This window comes from Tursiops truncatus, chromosome 4 (assembly GCF_011762595.2).
Source record: "Tursiops truncatus isolate mTurTru1 chromosome 4, mTurTru1.mat.Y, whole genome shotgun sequence".
In the NCBI taxonomy this organism is placed as follows: domain Eukaryota; kingdom Metazoa; phylum Chordata; class Mammalia; order Artiodactyla; family Delphinidae; genus Tursiops; species Tursiops truncatus.
This window is the reverse complement of record NC_047037.1, coordinates 43547491-43567975: the sequence shown is the minus strand read 5'-3', so window position 1 is coordinate 43567975 and position 20485 is coordinate 43547491. Positions and strand designations below refer to the sequence as shown.

Here is a 20485-nt window from a genome sequence, read left to right as displayed (position 1 = left end):
GAAATATACGGAAATGAATGTGTTCATACTCACAATTACCATGTAGATTACAGCAATACAAATACAAATGCATGTATCCATTATTTTAGTTGCCACTTAAATTCATTTCATCTTTGCTTTAGGAATATTTTACATTATAATATCTAAAGCTAGTAAAATAGCCTTTTGATTACTATATATAGAAAATATTGGAGTATAACAATACAAAGGAAGTTTCTTTTCTCTTCACTATGAAAATCCAACTTAACATTTGATGTGATTCTCTTCCATTACATATTGAAGTAATATATATATATCTATATATAAATTATCTTGTTTATTTTAGGGAGCAGATACAGTGAGTGCATACATCCCTAATGCTACTTGGTATGATTTTGAAACTGTAAGTAACCTTAATATAATAATAGATCACAAGTACATATTGTTCAACATCTGTACATGGAAACAACTCCAAACACACAGCATATCTTTTCTTCAGTAGTTCTGTTATTATTACAAAAAATAATAATTCCAAATTTTAATAATGTGGAAGTCTGTGCGGGTGTACATTTTGTTGCATGTGAGAAAGTATATGTTTTGTTGCACGTGATTAATACGAAGTTATATTCTTTAGTGTAGAGTTATCCATTTTAAATTGTGGAAATAAAAGGTCAAGAGTAATTTTAAGGAGTAGTAACTTATTTTAATAATTTCCCTATTTTACATATTCATCTTATGGCCAGAAGAACTGAGTATTAAGCTAATCTTAAACATTTGTTTTTATAATGTATATTGTAATGTTTGGGAAAGATTTTCATCTCAATCTTGAATAGGCAGCGTAGCAGGATTCATACACACGACCTATTTTTTTTAATTGACCAGGACCTTCTGAGAATATTTATTTTAAAGGAAAGTATTTTGTAATACACTTATATTTGCTAAGCAGACCCTTTATTTTTATTTTTTTATTTTTTTGTGGTACGCGGGCCTCTCACCGTTGTGGACTCTCCCGTTGCGGAGCACAGGCTCCGGATGCGCAGGCTCAGCGGCCATGGCTCACGGGCCCAGCCGCTCCGCGGCATGTGGGATCTTCCCGGACCAGGGCACTAACCTGTGTCCCCCGCATCGGCAGCCGGACTCTCAACCACTGCACCACCAGGGAAGCCCAAACCCTTTATTTTTATAAGAAATGATTTTTAAAAAATTCTTTCTAGAGGCATGGTTAACTTTAAACCAAAACAAAGAATAAAAAATAGTGCTAATTAAGAATATTGTTAATTATTGTAGAAGAGAAATGGATTTCTCTATGTTGATTTTTTTTGTGAAACCAAACTTTTTACCCAGCTTTCATCAGTAAACTGAAAAAGAGTTTTCTTTAAAAGTTAGAAAATGACATGTTAATATTCACTAAGATGACATGAATTTCTCATAGTAAGAATTATTTCTATGTGTAATTCTTGTAAAATGGGGTTTAAATTCTTTACAATAATGAAAAAAATATTTTTATCTTCCAAATATTAGGGTGCAAAAAGACCATGGAAAGGACAACGTGTTGATATGTATCTTCCAGCGGACAAAATAGGATTACATCTTAGAGGAGGTTACATTATCCCCATTCAACAACCAGCTGTAACTACAACAGCAAGGTAAAATGAAAAGGCATTAACTGAAATCTGAAATATAATTCAAGTTTTAATGTTTCACATTTTTACAAAGAGTCAAATATTGATATTTAGCTTTTTCACCAGAAGATATTTGATATACGTAAGGACTTCTTACATATAACCATCATGGTTATAAAAAGAAGAATCAAATTATGTATATTACTACAAACTTCTTGATTTAAAAAATAAGCATAGATTAGAAATTTATTTCCTATGCCAAAATGTACTGACATTCTCTAAAGAATATGTATAATTAAAGTTAATTGCTGATTCTTAATAAAAAATGAAGTATTAAGTAAGTTATATAATTGATTAAAGTGTCAGTTGTTACATATTTATATTTTCAATACATAAATGTCACAATGTTTTTCTTTCAGCTAAAACGTTTTAAGTTAATAAATGAGGTAGATATTTTTGTTAAGTAAAGAACAAGATAGAAACTAAGTTGTTCAGTAAGAATAAATTTGAGAACTATTTAGAAAAAAAGCAGAAACTTCTAGTGCTTTATCTTGCAACATTCATTCTGGGTACATGGACAGAATGTGTCATATTGAATCTATGCATTTCCCTGTATTCTACAACACCCCAATAGATATCTATTCCTTACTCTGCTGTATTTTCTTCATAACATTAAGAATATCTGGAATTATATTTTTACTTTTTCTTGTATGTAGTGTGTCTACTCCCCCAGACTATAAACTCCATGAAGGCAGAGACTTGACTTTTCACTGCTTTAGTCCCCAAACCAATAATAGTGTCAGCCTATTATGGAATAGGCTCCTGATTTTCTCTAAATATTTGTTGAAGGAACAAATTAATAAGTGAATGGATGTGTGTTAGTAACTTAATTATTTTTGTTTTCTAGAATTGATCACTTTCATATTGTAACTGTTTCATGACGATGTTCTCAAAATAATTGGTTATACTCTAGAGCTGTATAGCCTCATTTTAAAAGCCTATAGCAATATATAACTAAAAAATATTCATCATGTTTCATTTCACATGATAGAATTAGCTTCATTTGTAAGACTATTAGAGATTCCACTTAGCATTTAAAATTTTATTTTATAGTGCTTTTCATTGTTTTGTAACCTTGGTACACTGCAATTTAGGGTTAATGTGTATGTGGCAAATACATGTTGAATTGAGCAATTATAAGATATATTTAATTTTGTTGTTTGAATTGAAATATTTTTATACCGTTTCAATTTTGATGGTGTCTTGGCCCCCAAGAAATTCCATATTGTATATTTTTTAATTAATTTAATTAAGTAATTTACTTTTGGCTGCATTTGGTCTTCAGTTGCTGTGCGTGGGCTTTCTCTAGCTGCAGCGAGCGTGGGTGGGGGCTACTCTTCATTGTGGTGCATGGGCTTCTCATTGCAGTGGCTTCTCTTGTTTTGGAGCACAGGCTCTATGCACACATGCTTCAGTAGTTGTGGCATGTGGGCTCAGTAGTTGTGGCTCACAGGCTCTAGAGAGCAGACTCAGTATTTGTGGTGCACGGGCTTTGTTTTCTCCCGGAATGTGGGATCTTCCCAGACCAGGGCTCGAAACTGTGTCCTCTGCATTGGCAAGCAGATTCTTAACCACTGTGCCACCAGGGAAGCTCTTCGTATTGTATTTATTCCTTTCATTTATTTTCTAAGCATATGAATTATTTTTCTCATTGATAAATTACTAATAAGTATAGACATGAATTTTATTAATATCAGTGTTCTCATGTGAATGCAGAACTCCTACAAGTCCCTTATGTTGAAATGGATTTATTTATAAGATATTTCACTATACATTTATTTTTAATCATATATGCACCCAAACTTACTTAACAGCCGAAATAACCCTCTAGGACTTATAGTTGCTTTAGATGAAGATAACAAAGCAAAAGGAGACTTTTTCTGGGATGATGGAGAAACTAAAGGTAAGTTTCAAAGTGATATGCTTTTAAATGTTCATTTTAATGATGGGAAGTTTTGCCTTTATTATAAAATTAAACAAAAATATCACAAGTTTTAATTTTTAATTGCTGTTTTATATCTATCTTAAGATTTTAGGTTACTTTATGAAATTTAACATTGGTATTTAAATTATATATATTTAATTACAATATTTGTTTTTATCTTTTGGTTTATCATAAAAAGTCTTTGACAAATATAAATATCTTATTAGATTACTGTATAAAAATTAAAATAGTTAATAAATTCACAGATGTATAACTTGCATCCTATTTTCAACTATCTTATATGATTATAGTGGTTAAAACTAAAGTTTTATTACTGTAAAAGAAAAACAATATTAAGGCTTTAGTTAATTAATGTAGCTGGGGAGGGATAAATTGGGAGTTTGGGGTTAACAAATACACAATACTGTATATATAAATAAATAAACAACAAGGACCTAATATATAGCACAGGGAACTATATTCAATATCTTTTAATGAACTATAATGGACAAGAATCTGAAAAAGTATGTATGTATTTTTTTTAGGTATGTGTTTTATATATGTACGTATAAAAAATTATAGCTTACCTTCTATTATAGCTCACTACTTTTCAGATATAGTAAAGAATGCCCTATATGCCTTTGTCTATAGTATATGAAACATCCAAATATCTCTAAATTAACTCCAAGAAATAGCCTATGTATTGGTGTGCTCTCTTACAATTTTGAAAATATGGAATCTATGAAAAAAATTCTGTTCTTTTTTAAGTCTTATCTCCTATGAATATGTAGATTACCACAATATATCTGCTGCACCAGATATATTGTCTTCCCCTTGTCAGTTGATGGTAATTTCATCTCTGCAAGATGCCAAAAACTTTAGAGTTCACTCTTATCTGTCACAACCTAGGAATTTCTCTTGGTTCCACCTTGATCTTGGTTCTCTCATAAACTCCACCATTATCATCACTACTTTTCATTTTAATTACTGCAATAGCTCCCTAACTGGTCTCTAGGTCAATAGCTCTTGTCAATCCCCCCTTTTTTACATTCTATTTACCAACCAGCACGTAGAGTGATCCCTTTAAAAGATGATTCAAATCATTACACTTCTGCTCAAAACCCTCTATCAATTCTCCATTTTACTCAATTAAGAGCCACAGTCTTTACCAAGACCTAGAGCATTCACTATGTCCTTCACATTTTACACACACACGCACACACACGCATGCACACACACTGTGCCCTACCATTCTCCATTTCTCATTCTACGCCAGCACACCAGCCTTCTCCCTCTTTCTCAAATACCTTAGAGTCAAACACACTAGGGTGAGCTCTGCCCTGAGAATAGATTCAAAGCATTTACTACATAGAAATTCTGTAAGAGAGGATTGCAGCAGAAGTAAATTGTTTCGTAATCATCAGGTAAAGAATGTTGTTGAGATAATACCTCTATTGGTAGCATGTGGAACCTGATTTTAAGGTTATTCTCATTTCTCAGATTATATAAATATTTCCAAATTCATTCCTTTTTTCTACTTGCAAAAAATTATATTGATAATTTACTTCATATAAAATGGTTAAAAATATGGAGTTATGATTTAATCAGACATTTAATATGATATCTATATACTGAAGTGTGTTAAAAAGTTAAAATCAAAATTTTCTGAATAATCAATCAAACACAAGACAATAAAATGACCTTCAGTTTGGGTTCTGACTCTATTTTTATTTCCTAGGATTAAAATTTTAAGTAAATTAATGTTATTCAAAGTATTGTATATAAATCCTAGTATTCCCTTTATATTTTCCACTCTTTCTTCCTAATTATTTTAGTTATAATCTTTAGTTCCCTGTTAAAGAAACATGTTGATAAAAAGTTATGTTACATTGTTACATATATCATGCAGAAAATAATTGCTTTCTTCAATTTTTCTCATTAAAGTTTATTTGAAACTTTAATGTCTCCACATTCACTCATTCTTCAAATAATGAAAAAACACACTGAAAGATGTGAACCAAAATTGTGGTGTGCCATGGCTTCCCAAAATAAACTGAATGTTCCACAGTTTACTAAAAAGAGATAAAATATCATTCAAAAATAGTTATAATTATATATATTTTACTACAAGTTTTGTGCTCTCTGAATTTCCAGAACTATTTTAGCAGTCCTTGAAAAATCAAACTGGGCAAAGATGCATTCACTACCTTTACTTCCTGGGAAAATAAACTACCAAAATAGTTTCATTTAAAGATAATTAAGAACCTTAATTTAAAAGAATAATCTGTTTAATTTGCTTCATTAATAAATAATATCTATTTTAAAAAATCCCCTGTGTTGTCTAACTGTAAAAATAAAACAGAATTTAACATTACACTTTGATCTGATAACTTTTTTTTTTCACCATTTCAGATACCATCCAAAATGGCAACTACATTTTATATACATTTTCAGTTTCTAATGTAAGCATTCTCCTTGAACACATAGCTAAATATAATACCTTGTTAATGTCTAGATTGTGCCTTTTGGAATGATGTTACATTTCTCTCCAGAAATCAGTGGAAAGAAACAAAATAAATTGTTCAATTTAAATTATTAAATTATATATGAATTACCTTAAATTTTTATATTTCAATGTAATAGATGAGTTTCTGTTGATAAAATTGATGCACAGAAATCTTCAGACTTCTTGTAGCACTATGTCTGGTTTAAGCAATACATCCTGGGAAAATAATCTCAACATATTTGAAAAATTTTTTAATATACCAATCACAGCAGTGACTGTCATGGATTTGGGGTGAAAATGAAAAAGCTATGCACAAGATTAAATTTTGAATAATTAGTAGCAATGCTTTTTGTAGAAGTTAGATTTCTTCATATATTCTTTTTTGCCAAAGATAATTTATTCTTCACCAATGAAGAGAATGAGAAGGAATATACATGATGTGCATCATGCATAATTTATATGTGAAAATAATTTTAGAGCATGTATAAAAGACAATTTTAAAGAGTTACTAATAAGTGTATTTATATAGGGTACTTTGATGTGAAGAGCTGTTGGGAATGGAGGGATAGATGATTGGTTCTTTTCTTATTATACTATATTATTAAATACCAAATAATGCTATAATTTAATACTAAATAATACTAATTTATTAGTATTATCAGCATAAATAAATTCTAAATTATGTGAGATGTAGAACATTTTCTTAGAATTTTGGCTAATTCCTAAGCTTTCTTGTCTAGAGTTTTTCACTTAGCAATTTTCATTAAAGTATGTATTGGTTAATTATTTTTATTTAGTAAAAACTATAGTTTATACATTTTTAGAACTGTAAGATTTAATCAGTATAAATACACTTGTTATTTCTAATTTGTATCCAATGACCTTCTACTTGATATATAATATTATATACATTTTTCAGAACAAATTAGATATTATATGCACACATTCGTCATACCAGGAAGGAACCACTTTAGCATTTGAGACTATAAAAATCCTTGGGTTGATAGACACTGTTACAGAAGTTTCAGTGATGGAAGATAATCAACCAATGAGAGCTCACTACAATTTCACTTATGATACTTCCAACCAGGTAAATACAATCTTAAAATATTTTAGTTATCACACACTCTCATATTTAACATTATATAACCATTCAGGCTCTTGGTTTTGTGATTTTTTTTTCTTCATTACATATCTTTCTTTTCTTTTCCTTTTGCTGGCAATATTCCATTTTAGGTTATCTCAATTTATGTTGAGATATCAACCTTAAGGTGAACTGATACTACTTCTCCCTCTCTATTTAATTTTATCTTGTGTATCACTTATGTATGCCTTTCTAATATTTTTTTTGATACCATTCTCCTACCCTGAACTCTTACCTACTGCATACGATAAAGAATCTAAAAGTTTTTACCTTCTCATTTAAGACTTCTTAAGGTAATGATTGAATCCATTTCTTCAATTCTCTCTACTTCTCCTTTCATGAACTCCCTTTGTCCTCAATATATCTTGTACTTCTCTTTCAAATTTTTGTTTACAGTCTCCCCTTCAAGTAGTCCCTTTCTTATCCTCGTTCTTGCCTTGTTTAACAAGTGTACTAGAGAGGGAAAAGGAGTAATAGAATTGGGCTCAAATTGCAGCCCTGCCGTCTGTGCATTTAAACACAATAAATTAATCTCTCATTATCTCAGCTTCCTCATATGTAAAATGTCATATTTAATCATAATGTTGCTTCAGGTAAAAAATTAATTATTTAAAATGTTAGACAAAAATAATTTAAAACATGGAAGTGATATTTATTGGCATTTACTTTTCTACCATTCCTATATTCCTAAATATTAGTAATGTTAGCATAAATTCTAAATTGAGATGTAGGACATTTTCTTAGAGTATTTTTGTCTAGCTTCTAAATCCTCTGGCCCAGTTTTTCACTTAGGAATTTCCATAAAAATATGTATTGGTTAATTATTTTTTATTAGTAAGTATACTATAATGTATATATTCCTAGGACTATAAGAACTAATCAATAAATAATACAGACTTATTGAGAACTTTATGACTCTAACAAAGATTATCAAGTGGGCATAATACAAAATTGTTTTATTATATGTTTTTACAATCCCAGTTTATATCTGTTTCTATTTTTATGCTAATGTAAAGATTTACAAAGACACTTATAGATACATCTTTCTAATTCTCCTGTTCTTGGACACTATCCTTTCACTTTTTTTTCTTTTTGCATAATACCATGTTATCTCCTCTCTAACTTGTCCCTCAAATATTATAAGCAGTGGATAAAATTAGGAAAATAAATAAATAATATTCCCCTCCTCTGACTCTGGGAGCCTCCAAATCAATCAAAGTGGTCAACATTTTCTTCCCTTTTTCTTCATTGAGGGGACTACTATTTATTTCATACCTGGTATGCCCCAAGCATAATGCCAGGTGTTTTAAATTTCACAGATCATTTATTCATTATCCCCATTTTACAGGAGGAGGAAATGGAAGATAAAACAGAGTAGATAATTTCCCCAGATTCATGAGCATTAAGTATCAGAACTGAGAATTGAACACATCTGGATTTAAAGATAATGTTTTTTATCAGTATTCTATAATTTCTCATAGTTTTGAGAACTGTCTTGAGATTCTAGCTATTTCAGTGGCATGCCATGTTTTTTCTTTTCTATTCTTTCTTTTAGTATTATATTAAAATTATTAATGATTTGATTTGAAGAATTGCTGTGGGGTTGCTGCATTTTAAAAATGTTAAGTATTTTTAAATTGTCCAGTGGTCAGAAATATTTTAATGTTTTCTTTCTCTTCAAAGAATCTACTAATTTACAATCTCATGTTTAACCTTGGAAGAAACTTTACTGTTCAATGGGATCAAACTTTCTTGGAAGCTGAAAAGTTTACTTGTTATCCAGATGCAGACATTGCAACTAAACAACGCTGTGAAGAACGTGGCTGCTTATGGGAAACGGTAATAAGAATTTTAATTATTCAAGATAAGGCTTTCACATAAATGTTTCAAAGTAAACCGTATATATTATAATTTTAATTCTACAGCATATAAACTAAATTCAGCTAGAGAAGCATTTGGAATTTGAAATTAGGACTTCTAATAGATAATTTATCTTTATCTTAATTCTCCAAAGACATAATTTAGTAAAAGCCAGACTAAATGGATGTGTAAGTTGCTTTCCAGGCATTTTGGATAGTATTACTTTATTTAATAAACTAGAACTCTATTTGTTGCACTTTGTTAGCTGTTAGTTGTGGCTGACTAGCTTAATTGGGCAAGGTATTATGCCAGTAGGGAGTAGTGTTTCAAAAGCATTGTCTCAAGTTATTAAAATTTCTGAAATTGATTGATGGGCTGTATCTGTTCCACTAAGAGGTGACAATTTCTGCCAGTAATTTTGGTCAAACTTTCAAGAACAGGGCTTCCCTGGTGGTGCAGTGGTTAGGAATCCGCCTGCCAATGCAGGGCACACGGGTTCAAGCTCTGGCCCGGGAAGATCCCACGTGCCGTGGAGTAGCTAGGCCCGTGTGCCACAACTGCTGATCCTGCGCTCTAGAGTCTGTGAGCCACAACTACTGAGCCTGCATGCCACAACCACTGGGGCCTGCACACCTAGATCCTGTGCTCTCAACAAGAGAGGCCACCACAATTAGAAGCCTGTGCACCGCAAGGAAGAGTAGCCCCCGCTCACCGCAACTAGAGAAAGCCCACACACAGCAACAAAGATCCAATGCAGCCAAAAATAAATAAATAAAATAAATTAATTAAAAGAAAAACATTTTCAACAACAATGATGGTCATTGATAGTAGACGTTTTTACAGAAAGGGATATGGGAAAAGTCCCCTCTTGCTACACTCATTTTATTTTTTAAATTATGAACTTTTGGTTACATCATTGGGTTTTGTCAGCAAAAAAAGAAATTATTTCATATAATCAATAAATTAAATGCATGTGTTATAACACTGAGAAGAGTCTAGACACATCTGCCAGCAACTTCCCAGAAATGTCTGCACTTATATGAGGGAATATATAGAATCTCTGCCACCAGAGAAATGGCCCTCATTCCTCTCCATTGCTTGATGAAGTAGCATAATCTTTACCATTAGGAAAGTTTATGGAAGAATTGAAGAAAAGAAGTGAGGAGGAGAAATGATAATGAAATCAATAAAAGCCAAATAGTGAAGTATCTTTCCAATATGCCTCCAAAATCTTCTTTTTAAATTCCAACTCTTCATTCAAATCCATACCCATTCTCCATTGCATTCAGTGCATGGTCACTTACTCTCATTATCAACTGAAACTAACACAACCTTGTTAATCAACTATACTCCAATATAAAAGTTAAAAAAATGAATATAAATGATGGGTACTAAAGCTCCAATAACTTCTAATAAGAAAATGTGAAAACTTTATTTTTCCCATTACTATTACTATTCAACATCTTATAGATTTTTAAGTCAAACAAGTGAAGCTTTAACATTAGAAGTCCATTAAATATGATGATTTAGAAAATTTATGTTTCTTTAGACCATCCTGTTTATTCATTGATCCATTTAACAAATTCTTGAGAACTACTATGTTCTAGGCACTGTTCTAGATGAAGAAAATAAACAAAACCCTCTTCCCTGATAGAGTTTATATTCTAGTGTGGGAAAACAAATAGATAACCTAAAAAATTATGTTTTATGTTAGATAAGTATTATGGAGAACAATAAAGCAGAAAAGAAGAAGGGGGGGCGGAGAATGACAGTGGTGTTACTTTAATGATTGTACACAGAAGGTTTCTTTGAGAAGGTGGCATTTGTTAAAAGAGTTGAAAGAAAGAAAGGAAGGAATAATATTCCATAAAGAAAATACATCAACCTGAAGTACATCTGAAGTAAGAATGTACCTGGTATAGTCCACAAACAGCAAGGAGGCCATCGTGTCTGAAACAGAATGAGTGAATGGAAGAACAGCAGAAGATGAAATTATAGACATATGGGAACAAATAATGTAGATCAATTACTTAGACCATTTTTAGGATTAAGATTTTTACTCCGAGATAGAATACTTCTGGAGAGTTTTGAAAAGATGAATGAGAAAATTAAATTTCCATCTTAATAGGACCATAATGGCTTCTGTGTTGAGAACAGACTGTTAGAAGAATAAGGCAGGGAGACCAGGAAAGAGGCTGTTACAGTAATCAAAATAAAATATTGGTAGATTGAGCCACAGTGGTAATGGTAGAATTAGTAATAAGTGTTTGACTTTTCTGCATATTTTTAAGATAAAGCCAAAATGTGTTGTTCCTTGATTGGATATAGAATATGAGAGAAGAGTAAAAATGACTTCAAGTTTTTGGTTTAAACAGCTGGAAAAAAGAAAGTTGATAGTAACAAAGATTGACAAAACTGTGCGGAAATGAACATGGAGGGAAAGAGTTAAGATTTAGACAAATTAAGGTTGAGGTACTCAGTACAAATCCAAGTGCAGTTTTCCAACTGTGAGATGTAAACTAATGAAACTGAAAATTTTATATCATTGGTAAGATCTAAAATTTAGAGTCAGCATATATACAGTGTTTAAAATCATGTGATGAGAGGACATCATCAAAGGAATGAGCTTGAATAGAAAAGGGAAAAGGTCAAAAACTAAACCCTGAATCATCCAACATTTAGACTCAGGGAAGTGATAAGGAACCAGAAAAGAGACTGAGAACAAATTGTAAAAGAAGTAGGTTGAAAACAAAGAAAATGTTGCTTCCTGTCAGCCAAGTGAACAAGGCATTTCAAGACAGAGAAAATTATCAACTGTGCAAATTATACTTATAAATCAGTAAAATAAGAACTAGAAACTGAAGTATGGATTTGGCAGCATGGAAGTCCTTGGTAACTATTACAAGAGAAATACTGATGGAGTGCTGGGAGTTAAAGCCTGGTCAGAGTGAGAATGAGATTCCAGTAAGAATGAAGAGACAAATTAGAGATAGTGAATATGGTGAACCTTTTATATTTTGCTCTAAGGAAAGCATAAAAAAATAGAGCGGTAATTAGAGAAATGAGTGAGGTGACAGTTTCTTTTAAGATGGGAGAAATCAAATTGGTTTATGCCATTGAGAATAACCAATAATAAGTAGAATATTAGTGATGCAGGACAGAGAATTGAGAATTGCAGGAGAAATGTCTTCATTGGCAAGGAGGCGTGGGATTGGGTGCACGAATGAAATGGTTCACCTTAGATAGAAGTGTAGACCATACATATTTTGTAACAGGAGGTAAAGAGGTGGGTGAGTAGTTGTGGTGTTTCGTTCTGATTTTTCTCCCAATTGCTTTCCTTTCCATACTAAAATACTAACTAAAATCATTAGGAGATGATGAGAATAGGGAGGGTTTTTGTGATGGGAGAAAAAAGGAAAATGTTTTTCAGGGCAGTGTGATAGTGAGTGAACTAGGCAAATATAGTATGATTGATCTTTTGGACCCACTCTAACTTTTATGATTATATAAAGGGAGAGCAGTCTACATGATTGTGTGCATTTTTCAAGCCATTCAGCCACACAGTTGTAGGCACTGAGAATGTAGAGGATAGGTTTTTTTCCCAGCATTGTTGTTTTGCAACTGAGTGTAAGAAAGCAAGTGAGGGACATAGGGATTGAGATTATATGAAAAGGGGTGGTTTAGATGGGATTTATACAGTTTCCATAAATTAAATCACAAGATTATTTTCATCATAACTACAAAAAATAACAATGCTGATAAACTACAAAGAAAGATAAATGAGAAAACATAAAATGATAAAGGGAAAGTGATACTGGGCAGAAAGATAGCTATGAAGCAGACATATACAGACTTTCTAAAGTCGATCATTTTCCTGGTTCCATTGGCACTCGATTCCATGCCTTTGGAATGAATACTGAAGTATTCCTATCAGTTAAGGATTGCCTGAAGCTGAAGGTATCAGAGACCTAAAATCTGATTTGGTTAAACAAGACAGGATTTATTTTTCTATTACAGAAAAAAATCCCAGGCCTAATATTCTGGTATCTAAATGTTGTCAATGTTCCCTATTTATCATTTGTCTTTCATCCACAAAGTTTTATTATACAATTACATATGCAGCATTCCAGGCCTGGAAGGTGGAAGAGCAAAGGCTATCCTAATTTAATCAGCTTATATCCTTTTCTTTTAAGGAGATTTGGCAGGGGGGTGTCACATACAACTTCCTCAAAAGAGACTGGGAAATATAGATGGGCACATTGCTTCTTCCAACAATATATTAATTTAATAAGAAAGACCAATTAGCCCTGATCTTTGGCTGCAGTTCCTATTATAATACTGGTAAGGATGTAATTAACCAATAGAAAGACCAGTCATGAAATAAAGAGTAATATACTTTGATTATAAGTAAAAGAAAAGAACTTTATATTCATGCCACTCTGAGGATTATTGTAGAGTCATTTTACACACAAAAAAAGGCAGTAATCAATAAGAAGTGTAAAAACAAGCTTGGGATCAAGAGTTATGAGTAATATACTTAATTATGTTCAGAGACAATACAATCATCTATATTCTGAATTGAAAAACTATGACATTTGATTGTTCTGCTCTACCTGTCTATCTTTAGAGTCAAAATATAAATATTCTAAACATTTTAGTACATGGTGTATCATGTTGCCTAATAGATATTTTGTGCTATGACTGCAATTTCATTTTAGTATTAAACAATAACATTTGTAAATCATACAACATGTGATTAACATGTCTACCTTATTATTTTTTTAAATATTACAATGCTTACAATTTCTGACAATGAACTTGTCTTGTTTTTAGGCTCCTTTAGGATCCAAAGCACCTGAGTGTTACTTTCCTAAAGAAGACAACTCTTACTTAGTCCAGTCAACTCATTACTCATCAGTGGGTATAACAGCTGACCTCCAGCTGAATACTGTAAAAGCTCGAATAAAGCTACCTTCTGATCCCATCCCAACTCTTCATGTGGAGGTGAAATATCATAAAGATGATATGCTGCAGTTTAAGGTATGTTTAATATAAACTATCTCAATGCATGATTCATCTCTCAAGACAGATTTTAAATAGATTTGGTGCTTGGATTTTTCATGTAATACTAAGGATTATTAACTGGGTTGATGACATTTTAATTCTATAAAGTAAAACTTTTTTTTTCCTACAGAGCTCATAGCTAGATGAACAGTAAATAAAATTTTTTGTTTTTGCTAGCTTTGTGAATAATTAAACAAATAGTCGTGATTTTTTAGTTATTTAAATTCTTGATAAATTGATAAATCACTTAGAATTGGACTATGTTGGTTGTCCCATTAAAATAAACAAAACAAAAAAAAACACAATAGGATGCTTACTGTTTCCATTATTTCTTTTTAAACAGTGATCTGAATTTTCTGGCCAATGCAATAAGAAATACAAAAGAGATAATTTCTTTCAATAGTTACACTTAGCAATTATTTTTTACTTAAGAGCTCCAAGGGAATCCATTAAGAAAACTATTAGAAATAGTACGGACTCATATATGACAAATGGAAAGCAATTTCAACTCATACAATCAAGAAAAATATTAAGACCCCACAAGCAGACATTTAACAGAAGAAGAAATAAAATTTGGAATAAAATATTGAAGTAATTATACTCGTTAAAAATAAAAGGAACTAAAGGCAAATACAAAGAATGGGAAAGTTAAATTTGAATAATCGTGTAGAAAATGGTTTATCCTCATCAGCAAGGAAATAAATGACGGTTTGAGAAATAAATGCTTTTTAGTTTAACATATAACAGTATTAGAGTACACATCTTAGTGAGAATATTAATTAGTACACTAATTCTGGAAAACAGTTTACCAATAGTTTATCAAGGATCCTACAAATGTTAGAATACTCTGACCTAATATTATCACTTATAAGTAATGTACTGAGGAAATAAAGATATGAATGAAGATAAATTAGCATTAATAGTCATTGTAAGATCATATATAAGGCAAAAATATTGAAACAACTTTGTCTAACCATGAAGTGATAAATAATTTTGTGTATGCATATAAATGAATATTTAGCTTTAAAGTTCTCTTTCTGAAGATTTCTCATTGTATGGAAAAATGAATTATAAAACATTAAAACAGGTAAAATACAGTACATAATTTGAGTCCATTACATATCTATGTATGTGTATGGAATTCTATATAGATATATGGGCCATGGATACAAAATTAGGAATTATGATAAGAATTCTAAATATTCTTGTTTGAACCATTATTTAAATTAGTTAATTATATGTACCTAATATGTTGGCAATAAGAACTAAACATATCTGTTTTCATTATCTCTCTGTAATAGATTTATGACCCCCAAAATAAGAGATATGAAGTTCCAGTACCATTAAACATTCCAGCTACACCGACAAGTACTTATGAAAATAGACTTTATGATGTTGAAATCAAGGAAAATCCTTTTGGCATCCAGATTCGAAGGAGAAGCACAGGAAGAATTATGTAAGTGATTCAATTATTTGATATGAAGGATATTTTCACTGTGCTAGCATGTCATCACACCAAAAGTGGTTTTAGGTGTATGTATTAAATAATTTGGCTTATATTAACATTTAAAAACTAAAGTCAGCAAATCATTAACAGTTGGTGTAAAATTTTATTTACACTTTGGATGTGATGAATTTCATTGTTAAATATGAGACCCACTCTTCTAATCAAGTTGAGAACCAAGACTCCTATTGAAAAGCACGATGAGTGTTGTCAAAATTAGTAGTTGGAAATGTGTTATGTAAATATTTTATTAGAACTATTGAAATTGGAGTTTTTTGGTCCTGGAATCTGATAAAGTTAATACTATGTTTGTCAGGAATTGATGAAAGGAAATTAAGATATACACATATAGATATGTTTTTATGTCTAATGAATAAATATAAATTTTAAAATATTACCTTTTTTTGGTAAAAAGCTCTACAAACTACAGTGTATTAAAAGATACTTCTATGTAATTTAAGCTTGCCCTGCTATCCTTTACAAGATACTGTCACGACGTGTTCAGGTATTGTCAGTATGGGTACAAATAATGAAGAAAATTATGTTTATATTGTTTTAAAATTTTGTTGTTATGATAATAGTTTTGTTCCAAAGGATAAGAAGCAAAATGATTTTGTAGAAAATTCCTGATGCAGAGGCATTATTTATTGTTTTTCAGGAAGCATTATTCTTTAGTAAATACTTTTCCAAAATCATTAATATAAAAATTTGAATATGTCTCAAATTCTTTTTAATACTTATGTTTCCTTTCTCTGCCAACTTTCTCTTCTTCTTCTTTTATCTTCTTCTTGCAAATGACATTCTCTGTAACACATTTCTTCTGGATTTCTTCATAAACACATGGTTTTATAAATACAAAACAAAAGAAGAAGAAAATGATTGGAAATAATAATAGAGTTTAGAATTAAAATATCCATTATACCTTATAGTTTATTTTGATATTGATTTCTTTTTATTCTATACGTAGTAAAAATTTACTGATTATCTCAAGGGAACGGGACAATAAAGGACTCTCAATTCCTAGGACATATATTATTTCTAGGTCATATATTACTGATAACTTTATATTAATTTTATTTTAAAAAGCAATATATGTCTAAAGACAAACATGTAGCCATAATATGATTATGAATATATGAAACATATTTTAGATATTCCTTAACTTAGCCAAAAAAATGTATTGGAAAAATTATCTATTTCCATTTGTATCTGGGTATGATAGGCCTATAGAGAAAAATACAATTGATTTTTATAACACCTAAGAAAGAATTACCATTATTATTTGTGATACTATTTGTATGTGTATACAGGAATAAAATTGTTTTCTTTTGTTTTCAGTTGGGATTCTCGCCTTCCTGGATTTGCTTTTAACAACCAGTTCATTCAAATATCTACACGCCTACCATCAGAATATATATATGGTTTTGGGGAAACGGAGCACACAGCATTTAAGCGAGATCTGAACTGGCATACTTGGGGAATGTTCACAAGAGACCAACCACCTGGTGTAGGTACCAATATTTGACCACCCCAAGTGGCAACTAAGACCATGATTCAGATCCCAGCCACTTCTTTGTAGGCCTGTACTTAAATATTGAAGCAATGAAAGGGGGCTAGAGATCCCAAGAGCTGCTAGAGTGATTTTCTGAAAAACAAATGAAAAGTCACCATAAATTACAGGTGAAAGTAGAGGATCGAATGGATAACATCATTGACTACAGTGAGAAGTGAGGTTGTGACCCAATTCCTTACCCTCTCAACTGCATAGAAAGAACATTCAGATTCAGAATTCCCTGTCAAATACATGTTTACTTTCAGCTTTTAGAAAATAACTGGCTTCTCCTTGAAATTTTTTTCTACTCCTTAGATAAAGATTTGATGCTTTTCCCTTTGTTACCCTAAGCTGCAGTTGTGCATTTTTATGAGGTTCTATTGCAAGTTACAGTTTTAGAAAATGTTTTTATATGTTCATATCACTTTTCCAATGTTTTGTCTTATTAATGGTGTACATTTCATGACTATTTAATACATTGCACAATTGATATAAACTATAATTATTCTAAACATATAATGGAAAATACATTTTAATAAAAACACTAGCTCATTTCCATTTTCACATGTGATGTGAACTTAAAGGATATATTCAGTATGAGATTATAAATGTGTATAATGTCATAACTGCTTTTTATTGTTAGGTGCTCATACAACTTTTATTTGTATCACAATAGTTCAGACTTATAAAGGCTGTTTTTCATTTATTCCACTTGAAAGAATATGTTCTTCCAAAATTTACCTCTTTAAAATCCTTCAGGGACTTCCCTGGCAGCCCAGTGGTTAAGACTCCACGCTCCTACTGCAGGACATGGGTTCAATCTCTGGTCTGGGAAGTAAGATCCCACATGCCCTGTGGTGGGGCCAAAAAAAAAAAAACCAAAAAAAACCCCTTCAACATTAGTATTGGCATTATTAGTTTAATATAACCTTGATTCTCAATATATAAATTTTCTTTCACATACTAATCAGTTACTGAGATTCAGTGTGTGTCAATGATATCAATTTGATTAGGGATCATCAACTTGTAAGCTTTGTAACCTTGACAAGGTATTTCATGACCCTGAGTATAGATTTTCTATTCTGAAAAATGAAAAGATCTAGCTGAAAATGAAATTAAATGCTTTGGTATATAAACAACATATTATTGTTTAAAATGTTATCAAAATATTATATAAACTTAAATATTATCATATTAAGTACTTAAGGAGTTTGAGTACTTTGATCAGTTTAATCATTTATAGAACATTCTATTATTAAAAAAGAAGTACAAATTTATAAATGAATTAAGACACATAACCTGTGAAAAGAAACCCAACTATTCTAAAACCAATGGCTTTTTACATAAGTTAATGTGGCAGTATTTGTAAGTGTTACACATTTGTATATTCATTCACATTCTCTAATGCAGTAATGCTTCAAATAATAAATTATTTTCTAAAAAAATGTGTTTAATTCAATCATAGTTTGTGTGTGCAATGAAGGAACATTTAAATTCCTAGGTTCAATCGTAGAGTGAATTTAAATATTACATTTACAAAGTTCACATTCTATTATTATTTAAATATATATTATGTTTTTTTTTAATTTTAGTATAAACTTAATTCCTATGGATTTCATCCCTATTACATGGCTCTGGAAGATAAGAGCCATGCTCATGGAGTTCTCTTACTTAACAGCAATGCAATGGGTAAAACAATTTTTTTTAGTTTAACATATTTTGTGTGACTTTAATAAAATAATAACAGATTAAAATGTAATCATATTTTGGACTTCCAGATGTTACATTTCAACCAACTCCTGCTCTAACATATCGCATAACTGGAGGAATCTTGGACTTTTATATGTTTTTGGGCCCATCTCCAGAAGTCGCAACAAAGCAATACCATAGAGTATGATTGCACATTTTAAAAAAATATAAAGTTTTTTAATAATATAAAGTCATTCTCTTTGTTCACAAATAATTTTTTTTTTCAAAGGTAATCGGCCAACCAGTCATGCCACCTTATTGGGCTTTGGGATTCCAGTTATGTCTTTCTGGGTACAGAAATACTTCACAAGTTGAAGAAGTATATAATGACATGGTGGCTGCTCAGATCCCCTATGTATGTATATCAATTTTTAAAACGGTGTTAAATATGTCATCTATAAAATCAGAATGAAATAAGCACATATACTTTAAAATTATTTTAAGCATTTGGCAAAAATCAGTGCTTGTTAGTAGCACCAAATGAATTGGATATGAGATTTTATTAGTAGTCTTTATCAGATGGATAACATAAAGGGATAATACCATTCCCTTTCCTTCTTTCTCACCTGTTCCATGACTGTGTGTTGTACTAAACAAGTCACTGTGCACTTGCTTTTCTCTCAGAAGCTCTGGGTCTCGTACGTAGTCAAACACATTTCTTCTCTTCTCATTAAATGAGAGTAAGAGTCCATAGGAACCTATTTCATCAACTAATGTGACAAATTACAGAAAAAGAATTCGAGGTGAAACAATTATTTTTGCCACGGAATAGACAATAGTTGTCATATTAGAATACAGAATTAGTGGGCTTGCAGAATATCTTCTTCCCTCAGTGTTTGGGAAACTAAATATTCTTAAGTATCCAGAAATAATCACTTCCTGTGATTTTTACTTTTTAGGAAGAGTAAGGAATCTCAGGGATCCTCCTGGTAACATCTAAACATTGAAATCTAGAATGCTTTGTATATAAGAACTCATTCTAAGAAGAGTAAGAAGGACCTTATTTATATGACATCAGTACCTATAGTAGAATCCAATATATGGTTCCTGAATACATTATTATAGGGAAACTAATTGTTTAGGTTGATTATGTAGCAATACACAAGTGAAAAAAATCTTTTAAAAAAGGAGATTTTTTCATTATTAGGTCTACTATGCTAGCCATATTTTTATAACACCTAGAAGAAGAAATTGTCTATTAACAGAAAATAATGTTTTAAAATGTTATTTAGGCCTAAATTAAAGATTTCATAAAGCATTTATTACTTTAAATATATTTGTAAATACCTACTTGTAAACAATATTTTGCTTATTTAAGCTTGGGCTGTTATTTCAAAAGTGACTTTGGTGGATAATAAAAGAATAATTTTATAATTATTGATGGATTTACTAATAATTCTTTCTTTTCCTTTGGCAATATTAGAATTATTTGAAATTATCCCATATTTGCTTTGTGTTTCCAGAAATAGAGCAATACATATTTCTATATATTGTACAAAATTTCAAATTGCCATTTAATAT

The 20485-nt window shown here is 30.9% G+C and overlaps 1 protein-coding gene across 1 annotated transcript in view; it reads left to right on the top strand.

The window, feature by feature from the left end:
• SI (sucrase-isomaltase) overlaps positions 1-20485 on the top strand; it is a 98716-nt gene that overhangs the window by 44877 nt on the left and 33354 nt on the right. Inside the window, exons 19-30 of the mRNA XM_019946049.1 lie at positions 326-382; positions 1501-1625; positions 3476-3564; positions 5998-6047; positions 7011-7181; positions 8919-9074; positions 13929-14135; positions 15461-15615; positions 17002-17170; positions 18808-18904; positions 18994-19106; positions 19194-19319. Coding sequence (XP_019801608.1) covers positions 326-382; positions 1501-1625; positions 3476-3564; positions 5998-6047; positions 7011-7181; positions 8919-9074; positions 13929-14135; positions 15461-15615; positions 17002-17170; positions 18808-18904; positions 18994-19106; positions 19194-19319 — 1515 coding nt within the window. The remainder of the gene's footprint in view (positions 1-325; positions 383-1500; positions 1626-3475; positions 3565-5997; positions 6048-7010; positions 7182-8918; positions 9075-13928; positions 14136-15460; positions 15616-17001; positions 17171-18807; positions 18905-18993; positions 19107-19193; positions 19320-20485) is intronic.